This window comes from Pseudochaenichthys georgianus, chromosome 7 (genome assembly GCF_902827115.2).
Source record: "Pseudochaenichthys georgianus chromosome 7, fPseGeo1.2, whole genome shotgun sequence".
Lineage (NCBI taxonomy): Eukaryota > Metazoa > Chordata > Actinopteri > Perciformes > Channichthyidae > Pseudochaenichthys > Pseudochaenichthys georgianus.
The window spans coordinates 5,603,230-5,629,328 of NC_047509.1; the positions used below are offsets into that span (position 1 = coordinate 5,603,230).

Below are 26,099 nucleotides of genomic sequence, written 5' to 3' on the forward strand. Positions count from 1 at the left end.
TACAAGAAGAACCGTCACAGGAGGGATAGAAAGTTCCTCTACAGCAAGTCCTTTTACTTCACATATTTCTGGTACATCTTGAACTTCATGGGCAGATTCCACATTTACTAACAGAACTGTCACAGGATGGACAGAAATGTCCTCTTCAGGTATGTCTCGGTTTGCAGTCGAATGGTTTTGCTCCTCACAAACCACCTCTGGGATTGTTTCCATCATCGTAGTGGTTGGCTCTTCATCTGGGGAGGAGACACCGTTTGGTTCCTGGGCCTCAGTAGTGACCGCATTAGATTCATTGAAGTTTATGATGTCGATAACTTCCATCCATTCCTCTCTGAACACTATGTTCTCACACACAATGTTCTCCATGATGATAATGAATCCAGATTCTTGGTTGTCTGATGGCTCTACATTAAAGGTCTCAACAACCTCCTCAGCAATGATTAATGAAGGCTCATTTGATGGATCTTCTTCAGTTGCTGCTGTCTCTATTATGACTATGTCCTCTACTTGGTCATAAGTGTTGGTGGTTGTATCTGCTCTGCATACTATACTCTCACACACTATGTTCTCCTTGACAAGTTCTTCATTGATGATCCCAGCAGTCTGGTTGTCTAAGTGCTCCTCATTCAAAGTATCTTCAACAACCCCCGCAATGACAAATGCCGACTCATTTGGCGGATCTTCTCGCGATGCCTGCGTCTCCATTATGACTTCCACTGGACCATCAGTATAGGTGGTTGTATCAACATTATCCTCACCAGTTTGCGTTGAAATATGTGCTTCAATTTTTTTGTCCGTTTGTGTTGATATTTCAGCTTTCCAAAGTGGATATTCAAAGTCGTCTTGGTGCACATCGATGATCACGGAGAAGGCTTCCTCTTCCCTTGTGTCCGACTCCTTTATCATGAAAATCAACATTGGTGTTTAGATAAAATAGAGCTTATTAATTGATTCCGTGACATATATCACAACCATGTGCTTGATCACATTTGATTGAGACTTTATTTATTTATTTATTTGGTTGCAGAAATTCTTTCTACCTTTTGTTTCAATTTGTTAGTGGATTGGTTTATATACCCCTTGAATTGGCTTACCTTACAAAGTGATATTAGTCAATTTGGCAGGCAGATTGTTTTGGGGATTAGAAAACATTGAAGGATAAGACATTTTTCTTTATTTCCCTTACAGTCAACAAATATGACAAACGACCAAACCAACAATGCATTAGTTCTTCTCTCAGGGCTCTTGGTTTTCCCCCCTTTTCTTCTTTGGCCAAAAGACACTTAAAAAATGGCACAACAAATGATTGTTTAAGGTAAGACAATGTTGCCGTTACAGCAGCAGCAGTCTGTTAGTAAAGAAATTACGTCCAGCTTTACTCTCCAACCTCCCAAGGCACAACATAGACACAATAATGTTGTCCTAATCAAGAAAATACTCGTTTCTAGAAAAGGGTTAAGTAATTATTTTAAACAAGCTGGTCAATGTAGTTCTTGAGTAAATGCTACTCAAACAGGTACTGGAATATTTTACGTTTTGGATTAGAAATACGATACAGCAGGCTTTGGCGACGAGAGCAACACATGTTTGTTTAGGTCTTTGCATGGTATTTGTTGACGATAAAAATAATGGAATATTACATTTGAAAACAAACATGATATCTGCACTTACTGTCTGATCGGGGTCAGGAAGACTTTCATCTGGTGGATTTTCATTTATTTCCTTGACTTCTTCCTTTTGGATGATGGTTTCCAGGAGTTCAGAAATAATCGGAGCTTCAGCAGATTTAGAGTCGATTTCGACGATCACGTGGTGCGGCTCAGTTGTTTCTGTGGCAAGGTTAAAAAAAAAAGGGTTGGGAATTAAAGATTGGAAACTGAAATAACTTCTTAACATTCACAGGAAATGAAATGTAGTCAAAAGTCAAATGTAATGAAATGTACTTTTTAAATGTTGGCCATAAGGGTTGTGCAATAGGTCGCCATTGTCAGTATGTGCGTCTGTGTGTATTGTGTTTGTTCAAACGGTGTATGATTGATGATATGTGTATGAATGTCCACTATGTTTGTATATTATGTACATGTATGCGGAACTGCTGGACGGAGCCCAGAACAAATTTCCTTACGGGGACAATAAAGTATATCGTATCGTATCGTAAATGACCTAACTTTCTGACAAATATTTTACATTTTGCTAGTTGATTATTTTAATTTTGTTCTCTTGTCTGTAATGTGAAGTCTGTGTTTCAATAATGCATCTTATCTAATAATTATTTGTGTGTTTGAATATGCTTTACCAAATATTTTTGCAGCTGTCATTTATATTACACATCAGTGTTTATTTTATGTTAACTTCTCTGAATGCAATATTTAACTTATGCACGATATCTACTTTGCTCCATGTCTCCATGAAGTAAACATGTACTGTGTGAGAAAGTGAAATTGTCTCCGTTGCCAACATTAGCTGACTTAGAGAAACTCAGGTGACAGTGGGAATCCTGCAGCACTATTGTCTCTGCACTGACACAAACCACACCATGACAGGATAAACAGCTGCTCCTTTTCACTGTGTGAGACTACGCCTAAGGTTTACTTTGGAAGTCCCAAGACACAGTCCAGCTGGGAGTCACTGTATTTACAGAGTGTTATAAAGTCCAAAGGACTAATCCAGCATAGACCAGCTGATTTTATGTGTCAGAGACTAGTTTACAATATTTTCCCAAGAAGCAATATACAGCTTAATAGTATTAAGAACAGTACAAATATGACTGTCATCCTCAGATTCTCAAAATGTTAAGACAAAAAGTTAATTGTCCAAATGTGTATATATGACATATTTCTACCATGCTTTTTTAAAGTTAAAACATGATTAGGTATTCTAATAAAAACAGATCTCACTCACCAACAGTCGCCTCTCCATTAGATTTGATGTTTGTAGAGATGCCATTCATTGATCCATTGTTGTCCTTCCTAGAAATGCTCCCATTCTATAAAAAAGCAATAAAGACATACTGTATATATTGGTCCACAGTTAACAAGACATTATCTACAGTGGGTTATTTGAACAAAACACTGATTTTGCATTTACATAAACTAACAATCAAACATTTTGAAAAATATGGTATAACATATTTGGTCCAAACAGCCATTAACATCTGCTTTTCCAAATGTATTATAAGTTATAGATACTTCAGTTATAGGGTTAACATCACAGGTTTTTGTTACTTTTAATAAAATGCTACCTTGGTAAGCTCTTTGTTCTTGGATGCTTCGTTCCCCATGTTTTCCAAGAATCAGGCTTTGAAACTCCGATTCTGAAAAAAAAGAAATATCATTTAGTTACGTTGCATGAACAAGAAACTATACAATGCAAAAATGCAATATATATCGAAATTGGTATGTCTCTTCATTCAGTAATATAGCATTGTGTTAACTCAAATGTCTTACCTTGTTACACCTCTGCAAGACAAACAAGTGATATCCGTCTTAAGATAAGGTCTGTCACTCTGCTGCTCCTACCAAACTGTGCATGCCTGTTGTTTACAGCCTATATACATAGTTGGTGTGCTTTAAGAAATGGGTGTGACAGTGTTTAAGTAATCAATGGGACTTCCTACTATTCACTGACTACAGTGCTCTTTTATTAAAAGCTCACGATTAGCTAATTGTAATCTCTCTGTGAACACTTTGAAGACCCCCCGACATGATCATAATGTGCTGATAATCTTATCAATCACAAGGAAATAAGGCGATGCAGTGCGATGTTGACAAATTACATGTGAACTAACAGCATGTGGGTTAAGGACGTTAGTTGTAACACTTCCTAATTGCCGACAAAGAACATGCATAAACGTAGTATTCTATAAACCCGGTTCTTTTTATTTTAAAGAAGAACTTTAAACATGTTATCATTTAGGTTATTATCTTTTTTACAGGGTCTGTTAATAATAGGACAATTTGGAAGAAATAATCCAAGTGCCACATGCCATGAAATATCTACTGTATTTCTTTGATATGATTTTATAAGAGGAACTATCTGTTTTAGTGTCACAGCTTATCATGACAAACAAAGAGCTCTGTAATCAAATCATCTGTCGTAAAAGACTTCCATGGTCATATTTAAATGTCTTTGAGTGCCTGTCAATGCATCAATTCAGACGGCACTGCCTGAGTGGCGCTCAGGGATCAAAGACAAGCTGACTTGAGTTCAATCTGAGGTGTTTCTTCTTTAATTATACCCATCTGTGTGTTTGTTTGCCGCTTTGTACATCATGTGCTGTGATCATGCTGCTGACAAAAGCCTTTTCATGCAAATCAGCCAAACTTAATTTGAATATGTTTTACAACAAATAACTGCAAAAAACTATTGTTAGGAAACTTCAAATGTGCAGTGATTATTGAATGTATTATGACAGGGCTTGGAATCCATGCACACAATGTCTCAATTGTAGCCTATCGGCTGCACATTGAGGTGGGAGTTGGAGTCCCCTGATTGGATTGTGCACTTTTGACTTCATGCAAGGCCAACAGCTGAGAGACCTCAGACAAACTCTTCATGATGTTCCAACACACGGCAGCCTTCTAGTTTTATCAGGGGCACGACCCTTAACCTTGATTTTAGAAATAATAAGGACATTTGGCTATTAAGATTTAGTCAAAACATAATGATTTTCATGATACTACCTGGTTGCACATACCATGGAACAACACTTATATATCTTTGAAGTGGTGCACTTAATCCATTTCCTGCAGCCAGCTTGAATTGGATTAATAGCACTCTAGCTCACCAGATGCATTCAGTAAATATTTGAGCTAGAGTGCAGTACTGTTTGCTGTGGAAATATTTATAGAGAAGTAAGTCCGGTTGATAACATAACATGTTTGACATATTCTTAGCTCATTTATTTTAGGTAATTAATTATATATTTAAACTAAATCTAAATTCTCACTCGCATAAGAGAGTTACAGTTGCAAGAAAAAGTATGTGAAACCTTTTGAAAAAGTGTGTTCTGATCTTCATCTAAGTCACAACAACAGACAAACACAGTCTGCTTAAACTAATACCACACACACAGTTATATGTTTTCATGTTTGTATTGAACACACCATGTAAACATTCACAGTGCAGGGTGGAGAAAGTATGTGAACCCCTCGGCTAAAGACTTCTTCAAGAGCTACTTGGAGTCAGGAGTCAGCCAACCTGGAGTCCAATCGATGAGACGAGATTGGAGGTGTTGGTTAAAGCTGCCCTGCCCTATAGAAAATACACACCAGTTTTGAATTTGCTATTCTTAAGAAGCATTGCCAGATGTGAACCATGCCTCGCACAGAAGAGCTCTCAGAAGACCTACGATTGAGAATTGTTGACTTGCATAAAGCTGGAAAGGGTTACAAAAGTATCTCTGAAAGCCTTGATGTTCATCAGTCCACGGTAAGACAAGTTGTCTATAAATGGAGAAAGGTCAGCACTGTTGCTACTCTCCCTAGGAGTGGCCGTCCTGTAAAGATGACTGCAAGAGCACAGCGCAGAATGCTCAATGAGGTGAAGAAGAGTCCTAGAGTGTCAGCTGGAGACTTAAAGAAATCTCTGGCACATGCTAACATCTCAACAAGAACAAGAATGGAGTTCATGGGAGGACACCACGGAGGAAGCCACTGCTGTCCAGAAAAAACATTGCTGCACGTTTGAAGTTTGCAAAAGAGCACCTGGATGTTCCAGCACTACTGGCAACATATTCTGTGGACACATGAAACCAAAGCTGAGTTGTTTGGAAGGAACACACAACGCTATGTGTGGAGAATCCAAAGGGTTTCTTGCAACTGTATTTGCCATCATTTTTATTTTATTTATTTTGTTTCACTTATTTTGACCATGTGAACAAAGTAACAAAGTAAATAGACAAAATAACAAATTATATAATTAACATTTAACACACACTTAATACAAAAATCACAAGCAGCATTACTAAACAACATACATAATGATAACTTGTCAGAAAGTACTCAATGTCTTCCCAACATCTCAAACAATGAACTTATAATTACAATAATACATACAACTCTTACAAAAGTATTTGTGCTTGACTTGAGTTCTACCTCAAAAACCTCTGACGAAAAACACAGAAAAAGGCCTACCTATCATAGTGGTAAGAAAACAATGTTGTTTTTATAGGAAAACATTTCTTAAATTATAACTTCTTTATGAATGAAGGCCCATGTTTGATGCTACCTTATATTATTCTCTTTTATAAGTACTTGTGTGATCAAAGGACAGCAATAGGCCAATTATGCGGTGAAATGCAGAGACGGAAGAAGTACTCAGGTTATTTACTTAAGTGTCAGTTTTGGCCCATAGTGGACTCCATTTGTGTTGTGTAAAATAAAAAGTTAGCAAATCCCCATGTCCTCCTCAGAGGACATTCATAAAAACATTTAGTTTTAAGTCAAATAAGTATTACACTGCTCTGAAAACTCACTACACTAACTCCTAAGATGTTCCCTTACTATAATTAATTAAAAATATTGAACTCACAACACTGGTAATTACAAACTTACCATTTATCTTTCTATAAATAGTGCTTGTGTTGATGGACGCCATTTTAAAATACAATGAAATTATCTTTTCCAAAGCCACACCCCACTATGTCATATGTTTGAAAAGCCCAGGATGTCCTCTGTGGAGTACAATTGGACTTAATGCTGTGGCATGTATAACCTCAAAGTAATGGACCAAAACCCAATGTGCTTCACAGAGGACAACAATGAATGGGTGGGTCTCTGGAGGATATAAATCGACACATACATTATTGTAGGCTACCCATTAGTGTAGCAGTTCAGTGATGAACAAATGAATGCACCTATAATTTATATAAAATATATATACATTTTGGAATCGGATGTTTAAAGGTGCCTTTCTATATAGCAACTACTTTTACTTTTGGTACCGAAAGAATATTTTGACGCTAATACTTTTTTACTTTTACTTGAGTACACATTTGGATGCAGTACTTTGACTTGTAACGGTGTATTTTTACACTGTAGTGTAGGGTTCATGGCAAACCAATGCAGTAGGAAGACATCAAGATGTATCTCTGCATTTCAAAAAAAGATGGAGTACTACAAATGAGGGCTCAATATGTGTTGCATTGAGTTGTTGTGCTCTGATGTTGTATAAAATGTACTTGTATGTTAATGTTGTTTGTATTCTATGCTTCGCATAACTAACACCCAATGTCCTCTACAAAGGACACACAATATTACAAAAATAAAAATATATTTTTTTTGTTAGTCATTATGTTTATACCACCCTAAAGACTTGTGTGATAAAAAAAGAAAATACAATTTGAAACCTTTTTCTTTCTGGGTCTCAGGAGGATATGTTGTATTAAACCTAAATCTGCATAGTAACTAAATCTCAAAAAAAATAATGTAATGGAGTAAAAAGGTACAACAAGTGTAAAGTAGCAAAATAAAACATTTATGTTCATGTAGCCTACCCCAACGTTTTACTTAAGTAGAGTAGCCTACTTCAGTAGTAAATGTACATTATGATTAAGTGGACTAAACTGAAGAAAAGGTGTTGTTTTCTATCATTTTTACTGCTAAAATCTAGAGGTACTTCCTGTCCCGACTCCCGCTTGGTGGCGGTACAGATTTATTTTTCTGGTGATCTGTGCGTCTGTGCAGTCGAGGAAGCCAAGATGGCAGCCATCATGAAGGGAACTGTAGTGAGTATTACAATACAAAATAACTTGCTTTTCAAGACACTCTGCTGCAGTCTCTTTTGCAGTATTAGATAAAGCAGTAGAGGTTTGTGTGGGGAAAAAAGACACAACCGTTGATACCACGGATAAATAAATATCATGGTCACGCCCTCGTGCAGCTCATGTCAACGGTTGTAGCTACCGTTAGCTAGCTAGCTAATACACTAGCTATATTTATCCCGTTTTTTATTCAACTGAGAGTCTTAAGAATTAGCCAGCTTAATGGTGATGATAATAATAACTACAGAAACCATGGATGTGATAGTTGGCAGAACAGACGGGACACACTGTAAAGTTTCCTCTTTAGCTTGCTAGATAACAGTAGCTACTTTGACCATTCATATGTATGCTAGTGGACCAACAGGGTTTGGCATGTTAGCTTTAACAGAGGTGGGAGAATTAGTCTATTTAATTTAAACCTTTAGTTTTCTTTATGGGATTGACTACCCACAAATCTAATAATAAAAAACAAACGGCTTGGCTATCATACTATGTTTGGCCTATGGGACTACTTTACAAATGTTTATATTTCATTATGATATAGGGAAGTCGCCAAATGACTACATTTAGCATGATAAGAAATATACTATATGTTAAACATATCCATAGTAATCATAGCAAGTTGAATATGAAAGATATGCTGGTACTTTAAACTCATCTGGATAAATAATTGGCAATGTACCTTAATTTACCTAATATAGTCTTTGGGCACATTATCACTGAGTAAAAATTAATGTAATTAAATAAGTATTGGCATCAAAATATACTTAAAGCCCCCGGACTAAAATTACTATAACGTATATTCAATGGATTATAATAAATGTTTATTATGTGTTCATCACTTATATGTTGGAGCTGTTAAAAGTGAGGCACATTTTAGCTTTTGAATTTCCCACTTAATGAAGCATCATTATTTATTTGCTGATTTATATTTTTAGTTATATAGTAACTACCTATATTAACTAAAGCAGTTATTTAATAGAATATAGTGATTTAAATGTTATATTTCTCTATTGATTTGTATTGGAATAGACATTTTAAAATAGCACAAAATGGAAATTCTCAAGTGCAGTATAATTAGTAAAGAAATGTACCTGCAATAAGCAAGTAAATGTACCGAGTTATTTGCCACAGCTGGCTTTAACCACTTTGTTCCTCATGTCTGCAGGCGGTAGAAGATGTGAACGTCACCTTTGAAGACCAGCAGAGGATCAATAAATTCGCCAGGAACACAAGTCGGATGAACGAGCTGAAAAATGAAATCGAGGCGAAGAAAGTAAGCACCATGTGATGTGGATGTTACCCTTTCGGGGTCCATTGTGTGATCATCTGAGTTTGTAATAAAAATGTATATTTTGGACCAACATGGGTAATGGCAATAATATAGGCTTATTGTGTGTAGATTCTTTGTCTAGAGTTAGCAATACACAACAGCCCTGTTTTCACAAGGATAACAATGTTTTATTGAATATATTCTAAGGAGCTGTTGAAACTTAATGTTCATTTTGAAGGCTGTAGTTGTTTGTGGTTCTGTTATTTCTAATTCGCTGTACTGCAAAGGAATAATTGATCAACTTTCAGACCCTTATCATCTTCACTCCTTAAGTTTAACATAGTACGAGTCATCAGAGCCACACAATACAGCCTGTGAAATTACCATAAAGTTGATGATGACAAATTCCGGTGAAATGTAATTTGCTCATATGGGTTACGGTTAAGTACGGTCTAAAGGGAAGTGCAGCTGCTGAATTACTGACAGTCATTTGCTAACAGCCCTAATTGAGACTGTAATGTTCTGCTAATGTCACCCTGCAGAAATCGCTGCAGAACCTTCAGGATGCCAGCGACGACCTAATGATGTTAGACGACGACTCTCTTTTGATCCCGTACCAAATTGGCGACGTCTTTGTCAGTCACACCCAGGAAGAGACTCAAGAGATGCTGGAGGCTGCCAAGGTAGGTTTCTTTAGACACATTATACCTTTTTGAAATGGTAATCATCAGTAAAAGACTCTTATTAAGATGAGTCATAAAGTCAAGGGACTGAAAGCACTAAAACTCCATTCACCTAGATCACCTAAAAAAAATGTACTCTCATATTTCTTAAAGATAAATACGTCAGGTCACATACTGTATTCATGGCTTTGGGAATTGTAGATAGTTTTGTGTATGTCTTATTATTATTAATATAGACGGCTCGTTTGGATTGGGGAAATAAAGTCAGACTATATCCTTCCTATTAAGTTATGGGTTTCTTTAATTTGCACTAATTCCCGCCTCTAAGAAAAATTCATCTAAAATCTGATTTCCAGTGAAAGCTATGTCTGACTCTCCCCTTATGTCTGACTCTCCCCTTATGTCTGACTCTCCCCTTAGCTTCCTCATTTTAAAAATGGGCGATTAATCTACAAGTCTGACTGTTCCCTTTTTTAAACTGACATGAACAGAAAATGTTTTGCATCCACAGTGTATTTCATATTGATCTGTTTAATTACACATTACGTCATACAAAAGTCAATGAGTAACCTTGTACATCACAATACAAACTATTTCAGAGTGTTTTTAGCATGCTTTCAGTCACTGTGACGATAACCAGACTGCAGTCATTTCATTTCAAACCTTTATTTATACAGATAAATCCCATTGAGATCATTGATCTATTTTTCAAGGGAGACCTCCTCAAGTAGTTCCACATGAAACATACAAGCATAAACAGAACAACAAAAGGACATCATTCAGCATCATTTACATAATTATCCACATAAACAGGTACCAATAGCTTCTGATTGACTAGCATCCAACCGAGCTTTAAAAACATTTAGTGGCACCAGATTGTTCAGAGAGAAGTGTATTGATCTTCACATATGAACGTTGGCAAGAAAACCAATAACATAGTCCAAAAAATGTAAAAATATTCCTTTATTTGCACTGATAGTTGTTTCAGAGCTTTGGAACAGTGAGAAGCCGTTCAAGTCTGGGGCACAGACATGCATCCATGGTGCAGCTCTATTTACCTAGAGGGCAAATATTGGTCCTCAGGTGAGACCCTGTCCTTCCTTCTGTCACTTCAAGTTCCTGTTTGTCCTTTTTATCTGCTGATGCTTTTTGAGCCAAACAACAAAGCACACAGCGAAGGCAACTGCAATTTATGTACAGCTGAGAAAAGCTCACGTTTAAACTCAAATATCTTCTGACTATAAATGAGTGCACACTTATTTCAAGTTTCAAGGCTTGTATTGTCATGTGTGCATAGCTACAGTGAACATCTTAGGTCACAGGCTCCTCCTACAGTGCAACACAGATAACATAGTACAATAAAATATAATAGAAACAGAATATAATACAAATTGTGCAGAATAGTCTATATACAGGAATTGGAATATTGATATATGAGTTTAGGCCACATTTTAAATTCTTTCATCACAATACATTTTTCCTTCATAATATGTTGTTCTCTGTCGTCTGGGAGATTGTCGTAGATGTGGTTTAATTGGGATTTATGTTCTGTAATCAGGAAACACTGGAGCAGGAGGTCAAAGGCCTCGATGCCCGAGTGTCGGCGATACTGCAAGTTTTGGGGGATCTGAAGATCCAGCTCTATGCCAAGTTTGGTACCAACATTAACCTGGAGGCTGATGAAAGCTGAGCTGGGAATTGGACATTGAAAGCTGCCCCAACTCGGACTTTTTCATGCAGCTCCTGTATCACACCCACCGAGCCAAACAAAACATCCCCTAGGACTCCGCATGAACGGCTTATACGTGTAGCGTCTGGCTTTTGTTTACACAGATGTTGTTTGATTCTTTAGTTTGCAATCAGAATCACAAGGACGCCAACAGTTAAGGTATGGAGATAAAATAAATGCACATCATTTGTTACTTATTGTAACTCGTCCTGTATTTAATGATCATGTTTTTTTTTATCTGCTGATCAAACTTAAGTAAAAAATGAGAAACAAAACACCCGTGTAGTATTTAACACTCTTAACATTTACATTGTGAACTCACTTTGTGCTCCACTATCTCAAAGGGGAACACATTCACAAAATGGTTCATGCAACAATGTCTGAAACCCTTAAGAGTATCGACTCTGCTTGAATCACTCAGAATGTTGTGGTGCTGCCACATCAAGGTGATGAAATAAGTACCTTCGGTTACTGATCAAACTGCATTACATTTAATTCTGAAATATACGTATTCTCATGGATCTTCAATCGGAAACGGGAGTCGCTATGCTTTACATTTTTACATGTGTGCCTCTGTTCCTCATACAACTATTTTGAGTCATCTAAAAAATGTCTTTGCTTGAACTGCAAATACATTTAGTCCACGAACATTTTGAAATGTAGCTGGGTAGAACTATAAAAAAAGCAAGACAATTCCTCAACTCTGCACGTAATGTAATTAGTTACTTTTCACCTCTGGATTTGACTTTAATATTTAACATCATTCTCACGTCCATTACTGCCCACATGCATTTGACTTAACTGTCTACAACTAATTCTAGGATGACAAAAGGAAGTATTTTAGTAACAAATCAGCAGTGCACTTCCTGAATGTTCCCTCAACAAAGATGACTGTAACTGATTGTTAAAGGTCCCGTGGCACGGCCATTTCTACTGATCATAATTCCATTGTTGAGGTCTACTAGAATAGATTTACATTGTGCAATTTTCCAAACTCACATTGGTTTCTCAGCATCTCTGTAAAGTATGTGTATTCACTCTCTGTCCTAAACGGCTCGTTGGAGCTCCTGACCCCCCTCCCTATGAGCCCAGTGGCCGTCTGCGAGACAGCGAGACCCAGCCCGAAACCAGCCCGAACACACACACACACCCGCAGCCTGGCTGGGAGTTTGTGTGTGTGCTCACACACCGACTCACAGCCTCGCCACGTCCCGCCGTCTCAGGGAGGAGAAATCAACGGAGCTGCAGCTGAGAAAAGATTGAGTGTGTGAGGAAGTCCGCGGATTGGTCAATTTGGACCAATCCGCGGACTTAACGTAACGGCTCCGCGGATTGGTCCATTTTGACCAATCCACTGAGGGGTCGTCGTTAGGTCACTTGGTTCCCGGAAGAAAAAAATTGAAAAAGAAAATGTCCAACGAGGCGTTCTGGGGCAGCACAGACAGGTCTTCTCTGTGTTAGAGTTGTACTCGCTACAGGGTGTACTTTGAGGGTTTGTGACTCTGCAGACCGTTAACATGCAGAAAAACCTTCATAACACAAGGGGACGGGTAATAACCGCAAAAGCATGACATGGGACCTTTTAATCATTACCGTGATATAGCCTTATATATATGTATTGTCTTTATGTCCTGTCATCTATTCTTGAAACAACGAAATAGGTTTAAAAGGAAACGCTTACAGCAACAAATGGATGAATTAAACTAAAATGGGCTTACTGTACAGTTTGTATCAAGGCATGACAAAAATACCAAAAACACTAACAACTAAACACAGATTCAAATCACACACCGTAGCGATGACAATAACAACTCAGAATAGCTAAAGATGATGTGAAATAAATACATTTGTTGACCATAGACATGCACTGTGTGATTTGCAACTAACAGGTATGCAATAGAAATGATATACAAGACTCAAGAAGAGAAAAGTTAACGATTGGCCCATTAAATAAGCCTTAGGACATCACTTAAAACATTTGCTTCAATTTGATGCCACCTATTACAAATATTTAAAAAAAAGTTCCTTTATCTGATTAGTCGAGAAAACTGTGTCCAAAACTTTGTAAATGTTATCGCTGTGAGACAAGTACTCAACATTTAAATAATGAATTCAGGTGAAATCTAAATAGTTCTGTCTGAATGTTGTGCAGATCTTTAAACATGCTGGCGGTTTGGAGGCTTTCACAAATAACAACAATGCACAAACCTCATTAAATCGTGCCCTGGAGCCGGGCCCGACTCGGCGTGTATAAAATATGTGAAGAAAATAAATGAAGAGTTTGAAGTCATAGCAGACACCTCTGGAGGATCAATTAACACGTTCCTCTCCCGCTCGGTTTCCTGCTGAACATTCACGGATATGATTAAGAGGACTCCACACACACACACACACACACACACACACACACACACACACACACACACACACACACACACACACACACACACACACACACACACACACACACACACACACACACACACGTCTGTGCAGCTTGTTAAACCGCGGCTCAGAGGAACACACATGGAAATGACTTATTTCCCCGATGGCCTTGTTTACTCTGTCTCTGTTATTTCCTATCTGTCCTCTGCTTCCTCTCTAATGACACAGATTGGAGTGAACTTCTAAAAGTCTTTGACGGATTTTAAATTGGTTTGATTTCTGCTCAGGTTGCCACTTTCACACATTTGTCCAAAAAGGTATGCAGTCTGCGACAATATGAACGCTCATTTAATAGTGTTTTCCTTTTAGCTTTAAAGCGTTGAATTATTGTTACAAAAATAGGTTGCAAGTATGTCATGTAGTCTAATGAACTCTATAGGGAGATAGTAAACATTCATTATCCTCATTGGATGTACAATATGTTAATTAAAAGGAACATTAAGTGTGTACACTGTTCTAGTAAATCTCGAGATGTAATTGCTCAAGCTGGCCACCAGGGGTCTCTGTCTCCCCAGTCATTTCACAGTCAAATGAAACTGCTTTAACTAATATCAAGATGAGCTCTTTGAAGTTATTGGATATGACTGCACATCGTGAATCTACAGAAACACCTCGAACTTGTTTGGGTCCTTCCTCCCGGAGATATGTTATGAATGAGATATCAAGGGAATGATAGATATTTGGAGTGGGAATCGGGCCTCCTCAGCGCTGGAAGAGGGTTTTCCACATGACGTACAATCAGCGAAAAGGGATCGTGACTTCTCCAAGGGAACATCAACAGCCATTTAAAAATCGATAAGCGGTATTGATACAATCCAAACGATACCCATCCCTCCGTGGAATAATTGGAGGAGGATTTTTAAATAAGACTCATTTGGCCTCTTGGTTAAAACCATGATATGACACGACTAACTTTTGATTACAGCCGTCTTTACTTTCTCAATGACGTGCAATCCAGTAGTCAGTTCAGCTTTTGCCGGTAGTCGGTGTCTTCCTCAAAGAGTTTGTGCACACTTCATCACCCGCTGGTGCAACAGTGAGGAATAGTGGTTGCTCACTGTCTCCGTCTGTTAGCCTAAATGTCAGGAGAGTCAATGCAGACGGTTGGAATCCGCCATCGAAGCTGTTAGGGAAATTATTGACCTAGACTCCTAGATATGACGTACAGGACCAACCCTGACGTCTGTTTATCTCCTTTAAGGACATAGGCTGCTTGAGCCATAATGTTATTGTTCCCATTCTGTGACCGGTCAACACTAGGTCACAGATGGTCTTTGTTGTGGGTGCACTGGGACACTTCCTTCTTTGTTGTTTGTGGACTCCAAGGTATGACATCGTCGAGGCCATAAGTGACGGACGCTCAGTGTGCCCAAACTGTCTAAAGCTATCTTATCAAAACATGTTGATTACTCTCTTGTGAAACCAGTTAAATGGGCTAGCAAGAGAGAGGCGCTCCAGAATTGACGTGGCAACCACCCGTGCAGTCAGACCGTGACTGTGTGACTTGTGATGTGAATGCTCCGGCCGAAACTCCAAATAAATCATCAGTGGTCTGACATCAAAGCTCCGGCTCTACCTCGTCTCCTTCCTGAGTCGGTGACTCCCTTGCGTTGCTACACAGAAGCTACAGCCGTTCTTCATCACTAAGTTACAGCTCCTCTGTCTCAACCTGCTGATGTTCATCATTACACATGGTACGATCTCTAAAGTGCAATGCTACCTGTCGAAGGCCATGCAACAGGTGACCTAAATATACAAAACACACCCATGTGACAATTGCTGGAAGTGCTCAACAAATAAAAGGGATGTGAACAAATTATAATAATACAAATAATGAACTCAGGCTAAATAGCTTTTTGGCTCCTACATAAGGCCATGAATACTTGTTCTGTCTTTAAAAACAGCTCACTGTAAAGACGCACAAGAAACATGAGAAAAAAGTGGTCATATTTTAAATATATGTCTTAAATAATGAAGCCCAATTTATAAGCGACAGAAACAATTCTGATCTTCGTTTGCAGCTTTACCAATATGAGGATTATCTGAGTTTTTGGTTTTATATCCGTGTAATTTAAATATATTAGGGTTTGGAACAAATCAAGACATTTGACAATTTAACTTTGGAGTTTCGGGATTGACGATAGCCTTTTTTGTATATTATTAAGTTATATTTTTAACAGACTTACACAAATGAATTGATTGGGGAAATGTATCTGCTTATTTGTATTATGCATAACCGTGCCTTCGAGACCATTGAGTCACCAGGATGCTGCTGTCAACGAGACTTCCCAAACCAAAGAGTCTGATCGATGGCAGCGGATATGAGCGTTTTCAGCCTTGGAGTGCGTCACATTATGGGAGATAGTCTAGTATGCTGTATCAGAGGGGTTATGAAGAGAAGTCTGAAACCACGATAAAGAACGAGTGACTTTGAGAGGCAGCGATGCACGTGTCCGAACAACTGGTGTAAAAGGGCACGCTACTTTGCAGAGTTTTTTATGTGAGACTTTTAAGCCTCATTAATTAGTCGATAGTGAATTTCATCCCTATATTTCCCGGGGCTCTATAGTTGTGTGATGAGGCTGAGCTCTGTGCTGCGATACCTTCTGCCATTCATTTCATTACTGTCTGTCAAGTTGATCAGCCAAGACAATAAAGGCACAATTCCTCTGCGGCAGCAAATGAATCATCTGAATGATGAAGACTTAGTGTGGTCTGATCCCTGTGTGTGTGTGTGTGTGTGTGTGTGTGTGTGTATGTGTGTGTGTGTGTGTGTGTGTGTGTGTGTGTGTGTGTGTGTGTGTGTGTGTGTGTGTGTGTGTGTGTGTGTGTGTGTGTGTGTGTGTGTGTGTGTGTGTGTGTGTGTGTGTGTGTGTGTGTGTGTGTGTGTGTGTGTGTGTGTGTGTGTGTGTGTGTGTGTGTGTGTGTGTGTGTGTGTGTGTGTGTGTGTGTGTTGCATAAGTGCAGCAATCAGGATGTATAAGTGATTTGAAAACAAAGGGGTGTCCCACAACCAACATCCAGTGGTTAATTTAAAGATGTGTTTATCGTTCGTTTATGAATTGGAAATTAAAACGCTCACACATGTATCATCAAGTCTCTGTCTTGAAAGCACAAAATGTGTGGGAGTCTTCGCTTGTAACTTTCCATCAGTTATCTACTTTAATCAGCGGTCCCTAATATGCAAAGAATATTACTTTAGACATGCATTACCATATCCACCGCGGAACAATAGACCAAATAACTTACCATATAAAAGACAGTACAACGCCTCCAAATATTTCAATGAATATCATTATCAAAGTCTGGATTTATTTCACTTACAGAGACCTTGACAAAAATGACACATCCAAGCTGTTGCAGGACATTTTGAATTTTCCTTCAAAAACTATTCTTAAGATGTGGCAGAAAACGTATATTCTACCACAGCGGTTCCCAACCTGTGGGCCGCGGCACCCTAGTGGTCCGCGAATGCATTGCAAGTGTGCCGCCAAATAATTTTTTGTTCATTTTCATTTTTTCTTTTGGTTTCTACAGGCTAAAGACACAAACATGGACATACAAATAACAGGAGATGGCATTCCCATCTCAGACAACAATAAAACAAAAACAGAAGAAATGAAGATAAAGTCATAGGACCACTTCAACATTTCACAAACAAAAATAGGTTGACCACCAAAAACACAACATGGCAAGCATATGTATTGTTCCTTTAATCCCACTCTTCGTTAGAGCTCATTATTTCCCATTTCATGGCGGGTTGAGCCACCCTTTGATTTTTTGTGGCAATAATTTTTAAATCTACTCTTCAAACACCTTAAATTAAAATTACTCCTTGATTGACTTTTAAAAATATGTATTTTAGCCAGAAGAATAGTTGTATTTATTAACTGTGTGCGGTCTTCATCTAAAAGCCACAATCAAATATTAAAGGGTGTAAATGTAAATTCAATATTTGCTGCCAAATAATTTGCAAAATATTATGATTTGTGTGGAAACATTTTCATTATTAAGATTTATTTTTATTTTAACCTCTTTTCCATTCTCTTTCTTGATCCTCCTTAACAACGGTCAGTACAGTCCTTGACAGCGGTCTGTTCTACTGGATTAACAACGCGTCACATGTTCTGAACTGACCAATCAGAACTTTATTTAGCCACCGTATTGTTTATGGTTGAATGTGGGCCCCGAACATTTTTTTGATTCTTAAGTGGGCCCTGAGTTGAAAAAGGGTTGGGAACCGCTGTTCTACCAGATATTTCTCTATTAGGAGTGATCTTACATGGATTTCATGTAACCATTACATTTAACACTCTGGTGAGTTCATTTCAACACAATGAAAGGTGTGAATCAAGAAATCTTCCGCTTTGGTTCAGACTTGGAAATCTCATTATCCTGCAAGGATTGCTACTAAGTTGTGTACAGACATGCATGCTCCCCAGAGGATTACATCTAATGATGTCAGTGACTTTCTGTCGTGTTCCTCATGGCATTACGTTAACATGTGAAGTTTTTACTAGTCATGGTCCCCAGATGATAACTTCATGTGACTTTGGTGATCTCCGGACTTATCCTCTATTGCAGGGGTGTCAAATTCAATTTCATCCCGGGCCACATCAGCATTATGTTTGTACTCAAAGGGCCGGTTGTAATTTTAATTATATATAAATATACATATGTAAATATATAATATATATTAAATAATGTATTATATTACATTGTTGGCCCTGCATTGGATTATTATCAGTTCTGGTAATGTCTTCCTAAATAACTACGTCTGAAAGCAGAAGTCTAGGGCAAATAATTGAAAGTAAATATTCAACAATTACACCAATTGTATGGTATATTATATTCTTTGCAAGCTCTTGCGGGCCACATAAAATTAGGTCGCGGGCCGGATTTGGCCCCCGGGCCTTGAGTTTGACACCCCTGCTCTATTGCCTCTGTAATAAGTAAAAGGACATTTTGTTCTTGAGTGTAGACAACTATTTCATTTTTGTATGACATTTCGTACCGTCATTCATGTTCCCCAGTGGATTAGACCTAATGATGTCAGTGACGCCCTGAATTGTTCTTCAACGTTGACATTTCAAGTCTTTACTGAAATGTTTTAACTTTTGGAGATAAGATACATTCACTTCTTTACCAGGTGAATTTTAATTACATTTTAATGGCAGATGAAAAGCAAAGGTTAAGGATTTTAAAGTTAAGTTTCCAAGTTCCCAATTGTTTGGTAACTCATTCCTTGAGGGATGGGTTACTTTTTGGAAGGTTTGCAAAGTAATTTGAAGCGGAAAAGCATGGTCCCCAGAGGATGAATCCTAGTGAATTTGCTCATATCCTGACTTTTCCTCTAACGCCGCCATGAGAAGGACATTTGGTACTTCAGTGTAATGTTTCAACAACTATTTAAATAATTTGACATCATGATAGTCATGTTCCCCAGAGGATAAGGACCAACTATGTTATTGATCTCCTGACATTCCTCTAACGCCACCATGGTTGCCATTTTTACATTTTCCCTCAAATGTATCAACTACTTACTGCCTTGACATTAGTTGCAGACATTAATCTCCCCCCAGGATAACAGATTACTCTGATAATCCCCTGACCTTATATCTAACACCATCAACATTTCAATGTGTCCAATACCGTGGTTTTATGACACCTGCAAAACTCATGACATTCCCCTCATGACAAAACTGTACTTTGAGCTAATTGACAGGTGTTAGGATGCTAACATGCTAAAGTAAGGTGCGGTGAATGGAACACCTTACCTGTATATCTGCTAAATTCAGTATGTTTGCTTATTTGTTTATTCCACACATGGCAGTTATTTCAAAACAAAGCATATACAAATCATGTAACACTTATACTGGTAGTTTTTTAACATGATTGTGAGCTTATTAGAGCAGCGCTGATGTTAGCATGTAGCTAAAAAAGTGCAGCCCCACAGACCTAAAATATGACTCTTGCTACTAACAAGGTCTAAGAGTCATATTTCATTTCCCCTTTAAGTGAGTGTTATTTTAGCACAGGGCATCGCAGCCTTGGTGGTCCAGTTAACGCTCCATTCGCTGAGCTGATGACCGTTGGGCGACTCCAGCGGACCAATCCAATGTTCTGTAGCACAACGTTTCTCTAATGGCATTTACGGAAGAAGGATGAATGCTTCACATTCACTCCAGCAGGATTTTCCCCAAGTAAAGATTTTAACCAATGATCCTCGAGTCATATTAGTGTTGCACCGACTCAGCAGCCGGTTGTCCAATTAGCTTCAATTTATGGCTCAACGACAGCAAATAAAAGCACAACACATGGTTTCTTAGCCCTTTCGGTGACATTTTTCCCATTGTGATTTTGCAAAAGTACTGAGAATCATATTTCTGGCCTTTTTGAAAATATACATATAAGCTAACAGAATAACAAATTAAAGAGGGAAGACAAGGATCAATAATGACTTGTCTGCAATGCCAGCTAATTGGTTAACAGCATTAAAGCAACAACATCTGCATTGTGGCTGAGCAGTACAGCGTGCATGTGTTTATACATTTCATTATACCTCCTTTCTCATTCATTTGGTGAATCCATTATGAAACCTGCACTGTGGTCTATGTTGCTGTTGCTCACTCTCATCCACCTACTGGATCTTTTCTAATAACACCTCCGTAGGTGCAGAGCAGTGTTTTCACTTTCTATTTTAGTTTCAACACTTCACTCGGCTCCAACTGGCAATTGTGACTTTGATGCGTTCGTCCGGTATGCTAATGTCATCCTGCCAATGAATTGTCAATTGAATACGTTCAATGAGGCCACTCGAGCATCACAGTGGAGAATACTATCCATTGACTATCAGTCAATGGATGAAATAAAAACAGTCCGGATTTTATCAACTGCACGGCATCTTTGGTATTATTATCATTATTATATGTCTTTATTGAACAAGGACCATGCCAGGGTCGGCTCTAGAACAAATCGAATGGGGGGGAAATCATTTACCACGGGGGGGGGGGGGGGGGGCACACACTGCCGTCAACAACCAACACACAAACACCAACTTCAATTTCAAAACATGCTATAAAGTCTCTTGTTTTCACACATTGCAGGGGTGTAGCGCTATTTTACAGCGCACCTATGACTTGTGCACGACCACCAAAACAGAAACATATGGACATAAGGGTGCAAATGTATTTAGTATCCTATCCATGTTTTAGGTTGGGGGTGGACCTAACCTCCTCTAGGGGGGTCCGGGGGCATGCTCCCCCGGGAAGATTATTTTTTAAATATTGAAGTTAAAAGCATCAATCTGGTGCACTTTGAGAGCAAAATGAAGAGATCTATGGATACATCTTTCAGCATCCATATGAAACAGAACTGTACACTAGGAGTGTAACGGTATCTGTATTCGTCCCGTACCGTCACGGTTCGGACGTCACGGTTCGGCACATGCAGTCACACGACGAATACGCCTTTTTTTTTACGAGTGGGAAAAAAGTCAGTCATTCAGGGCAGTATCCACTACACTATTTATAATCCAGGGGGCGGTATTGCGCCTAAAAGCTGTTTGCCAGCCGCCCTTAAACAACAAATGAAGAACAAGAAGAAACAACAACAAAACGAACTAAATACAAGAAGAAGAAAAGTTAGTATGGCGATTTCAGATAACACACAGGAGCTAGAACCCACCTGCTTCTTTTAAATCAGCTGTGTGGGAACATTTCGGGTTCCCTGTGGACTACAACAACGATGAAGTGTGCGAGTGGTGGATCGGAAGAGGACGGTGTGTCGGCGTTGTTCGATAGCGGTGCGGTATGCTAATGGGAACACACGCCAAACATGCTAAATCATATCAGAAGGCATCACCCAGATTTGCCAATCACCGGAGCCCGGCAAAAGACAACAGCAGTTCAACAGCTGATCCCCGCGGTTTTTAAGAAGCCAAGAGACATGAAAGCCGAGAGACCAAAATAAATAACGGAAGCTTTTGGCATATGTTTTTCAAGACTATGCGCTCTTGAAACACTTTCTTATTATTTATGATGTAATATTTTCAAGACATTCTTTTTAGTTTTACAGCTTGATGAAACCTTTTAGTTTGACATCAGCCATTATAGATACTATGGCCATCTGAGTGTGTGTGGTACGGTTTGTGGTTTGTTTTTAACTGTTTAATACAGTTAATTATTCAAAATGTCAGAGTTCCTTATTTTGAAACTGAAACTTGCACTACTGTTCAAACATAAATAACAACAAACCTGGAATTACGCATTTGGGACTTTTTTTTGCTTTTTCTTGTTGTACCGAACCGTGACCCCCAAACCGAGGTACGAACCGAACCGTGACTTCTGTGAACCGTTACACCCCTACTGTACACAGAACTTTTAAACTGTATTCTTGTGTTACTGTCCTATAGTATTTCATACCTGTTTTTCATTTATTCTCATTGTTTATAACTATAATGATCATATAAATGTGTTCCTCGCAAACACTTTTTTATATAAATGGTGACCAAACCGTTTGAGACCCACTGAGATAACCTACACTAAAGTGAACTATCTAAACACTGAGAGAGTCCTTACCTCACTGAGCTGAGGTTATACGATCCTCTCAGTCTGTCAGGAGAGGACTCTCCTCCACCTTGGTGTAGAAACAGCTCTTTATATCCGTTAGCATAGCTAGCTAACCAGATGCTAACAACAACATTCCACGTTACCACTCGCGCACTCACAAAATGCGCTCGTGCCACAGAGCCGAGCTTGAATGAAACACAGAGACCCAGAAGTAGTGTACTGGACTGTATATCATATTATTTCCGATGGCTTTACTGTATAATCAGTGGAACAGATGAACAGATCGCCAAGGGCTTTCATCTAAACACACAGCCACGTAATGATAGCAAAACAAAGGTCGGGGGTCATTGGTCAAGCAACACACCAATCAGAGAGCAGCAGTGAGCACACCTCAGGCTGTTTTTTATTTGTATTATTTATCTCTGATTTATTTCACACAAAAAACTTTTAGTGGAAACGTTTTCACTTATGATAAAAAAAAAACGGAAAAGTGGCAAGGCTTGCCCACCCTGCGTTGGGGGGGCACAGTGACTCATTTGGGAGGGCATGGCCCGCGAACCATGCATACATTAGTCTCAAAAAGAGTAGGGATGCTATATATACGCCAGTAAGATGTTCCTTGAGATTTTGAGGCATTTGTCAAATCCCTAAAAAAGTATGATCCAATAATCAAAAGTAAATCTTTCAGTTTGTGTGTACAGAGATCGAAATAACGTTTCCAACAATCCCGAATACAAAAATACAAATATGTATAAAATATGTATATCCTATATATACACAATCAACAGACACAACAATCAATATAAAATAACAGTCACTTCAATATCTTTGGGAATGTACATTAGTCCAAGATTGTCCATAGCAGCGTAAAATTGAATTGAGTGTCTGAGTGTGTGGGAATGAATGGGTTAACATTGTTTGCATTCAGGTTAAGAAGAAATGTATTATTGTCAATATTTATATGTATCAAAGTCTGAAACATTTAAAAAATATGATTTATTAACAATTTCACCATCCAAATATAATCAAAATGTAAATTACAGTGATTGGTGGTTTATGACTGTGAAGAAGACGCCTTCATCACCGTTGGCATAGGGACATGGTAAAAGGCACACTGAGGGAAACACAGTAATAACTTTGCTGGACATTGGTAAAATAAAACGCAAGTCATTATTTGTTCAAGACAGCTTTATTTTAAGTCATACATAACAATGCTGTGCCAAAGTAACCTGCTTACCCTCTCGTTCAAGGTTGTGAAGTCCAATCAGAGCAACAGAAAACGGCAGCCTTAAGTAGAGGCTCAGTCAGTGGAAACACCTGTGCTCAATTTGAGCATACCATGTAGTGCATGGGCACGGGTGACCATTTTCTTCCAAGTGTAAAAGTGTTATTGTTTAAGGCTTCTGTGGTCAGAAATGTAGAATATGTTGACCTATTTATTGTGTTTAACTACATTTTGAATATGTTTGTAGATAATAAGAATAACAGTAATTAAAGGTATACATAGTTGATTGTCCTATGGGGAGGGGCTTAACATATATAAACCTCTGGCCACAAGTGTTTTGAATAGTGATGGTGAGATGAAGCCTTATGAAGCTTTGAAGCTTTCCAGCCAATTGGTTGGCAAAAGGGTTCATCTCATGAGGCTTCATCATGGGCTTCATCTGAACACAAACCCCCTGTTGGTCAAAGTGTGTAAAACAGGCAGATTTTACATCTCAACAGTGTGCTGTATCTCATACCGAGTTCCCAATGAGTAAAGCCTTAGAATAACTCTAAACAACGAACATTAAATCATATTTTCATGTTAACAATATTGTTTTTATTCCAGTTGAATGATTGTGATTGAAAAGCCTAAGGAGGCTGGTAAACATTGCAAAGAGGGATTTGTATTCCTTAATAATATTCGTAAACTTAACCATGTTGGAGCCTGAGAAAGGCTAAACCATATCAAAGAATACATTTGTTAACTACATTATCTCATTTAGCTGTAGCTTTTATAAACAACAACAAATACGTATTGACGAGTCGTTGAACCGGGGACGCTGCGGTCATGAGTCAACTGCTTTCCAGCTGAGCCGCAGCACACACACTGAATCTCACTGAAAACACTGCAACATATTTATTCCTGTATTTATTCCTGTATTTATTGATGTTTTTATTCCTACATTTATTTATGCTTGTATCTATTTATACTTATGACATGTTCCGACCTCTATATAAGTGAGGGTCTGAGCTCTCTTGATTCCATCGTGTCACCGGGCCCGGGTACAGGAGGGGTAATATGGTTCTTGTTATACATCCATGGGTATTATGAGCGTTGTGGTTCAACGGTTCAACCGATCTGAATCGCTTCCTGAAGCAGTCACGTGGTCTCGACAGGCAGCGAGGCTTCGTTTGTCATCGATGATGTCACTGGCCCAAAACTATACAAGCCTCGGTACATGCTTCACAAAAAGCTTCGGGGATTACTCGACACACTCTCCGAAGCCTCGGCGCAATACGTAACATCACTAGTTTTGAAGTTAGTCTGACTCTGGCTGTAGAGCAGAGAGGTACCAGTTATATTTCTTCGACCTGTACATATATATTGAGGTTTGTTTTTCTTTCTATTGTGGACTGTAGATCCTTGTTACTTTGTGTTCTTTCAGCATTTTGGCTGTTAATAAAAGCACTTAAGGATACATCTTTTGTGACTCTAGACATCTTATTTAATTCCTAGTTTTTTCATCGACCCTTTTTGTAATAATGACATATTTCTTTGATAACTTCGTCCCTCCCTCTCAGATGAGAAGAGCAATCAGCAAAAAAAAGTCAAAACAATGGCAGTAAATCATGTGTTCATGTCAGACCTCTTTGCTCTTGTTAAGAAACTCAAGAAAGTGTTGTTTGAGCCTTTAATAAATTAAATATACCTCTACTTGGCAGGCTTTACTTTCGACTCCTACTGAAAAAAACACAGAACATTTTAGTTTTACACAGTGTTTTACAATTTGTTTATATTTAGGTTCATGTCAATCATGCTGGTATACGCTTAAATATAGCTTCAAGATTGACGTAAACAGAACAAACGTGTAAACAGAACAAACTAGCAGAATTCAGGAAACCATCTATTGTTGTTTTTCAAGGACAGCCTGTTAGTCTGTATTAAATGTTGACTTGTTCAAAATGAGTGTTGTGTTGCTATCTGTATTTCCTGCAGCACTGTGAGGACATGTTTGGGCACTCAAGCTTCTTTCTTTTCTTGTTCCTCCATTTTTGTATTTAGCTTTGAAAGGAAATGGATCAAAGCCTCATGCAGTCATTAAGTCTGTGTGTATGTCACAAAGACATTTCACACAGAACATAATGACAGTAATAAGTTGTTTAAAATGTAACATTTGTGTAAGGATAATTATGTTTTAAGTTATGTTAGTTGTGTATATATTACTAGGTTGTAGAATAAATGCACATTCATCTATATTTATTACATATAACAGTTACAAACCATCTTCCTGCTGCTATGATTGTGAGCTTTACTGCATTTCACATTAACAACTTTAATGTGAAATAATCAGGTATTTCATCAGATATTTTGAATAACATAGATGGATGTATAGATGGATGGATTGATAGATGGATGGATAGATAGATGGAT

The 26,099-nt window shown here is 38.3% G+C and overlaps 1 protein-coding gene and 1 long non-coding RNA gene across 2 annotated transcripts; one reads left to right on the top strand and one right to left on the bottom strand.

Moving 5' to 3' along the window:
• Nucleotides 1-1,683: 1,683 nt before the first annotated feature.
• On the bottom strand, nt 1,684-3,315 carry LOC117449192 (uncharacterized). Its single transcript, XR_004552457.1, has 3 exons — nt 3,242-3,315; nt 2,902-2,986; nt 1,684-1,829 (listed from the first exon to the last, which is right to left on the bottom strand). It is a non-coding gene; the product is annotated as an uncharacterized lncRNA (long non-coding RNA).
• A 4,301-nt stretch (nt 3,316-7,616) lies between these two features.
• Nucleotides 7,617-11,645, top strand: pfdn4 (prefoldin subunit 4). Its single transcript, XM_034087403.2, has 4 exons — nt 7,617-7,726; nt 8,931-9,038; nt 9,578-9,718; nt 11,277-11,645. The coding sequence occupies exons 1-4, from the start codon at nt 7,700-7,702 to the stop codon at nt 11,406-11,408; spliced, it is 408 nt and encodes a 135-aa protein (XP_033943294.1). The 5' UTR covers nt 7,617-7,699; the 3' UTR covers nt 11,409-11,645.
• Nucleotides 11,646-26,099: the final 14,454 nt, after the last annotated feature.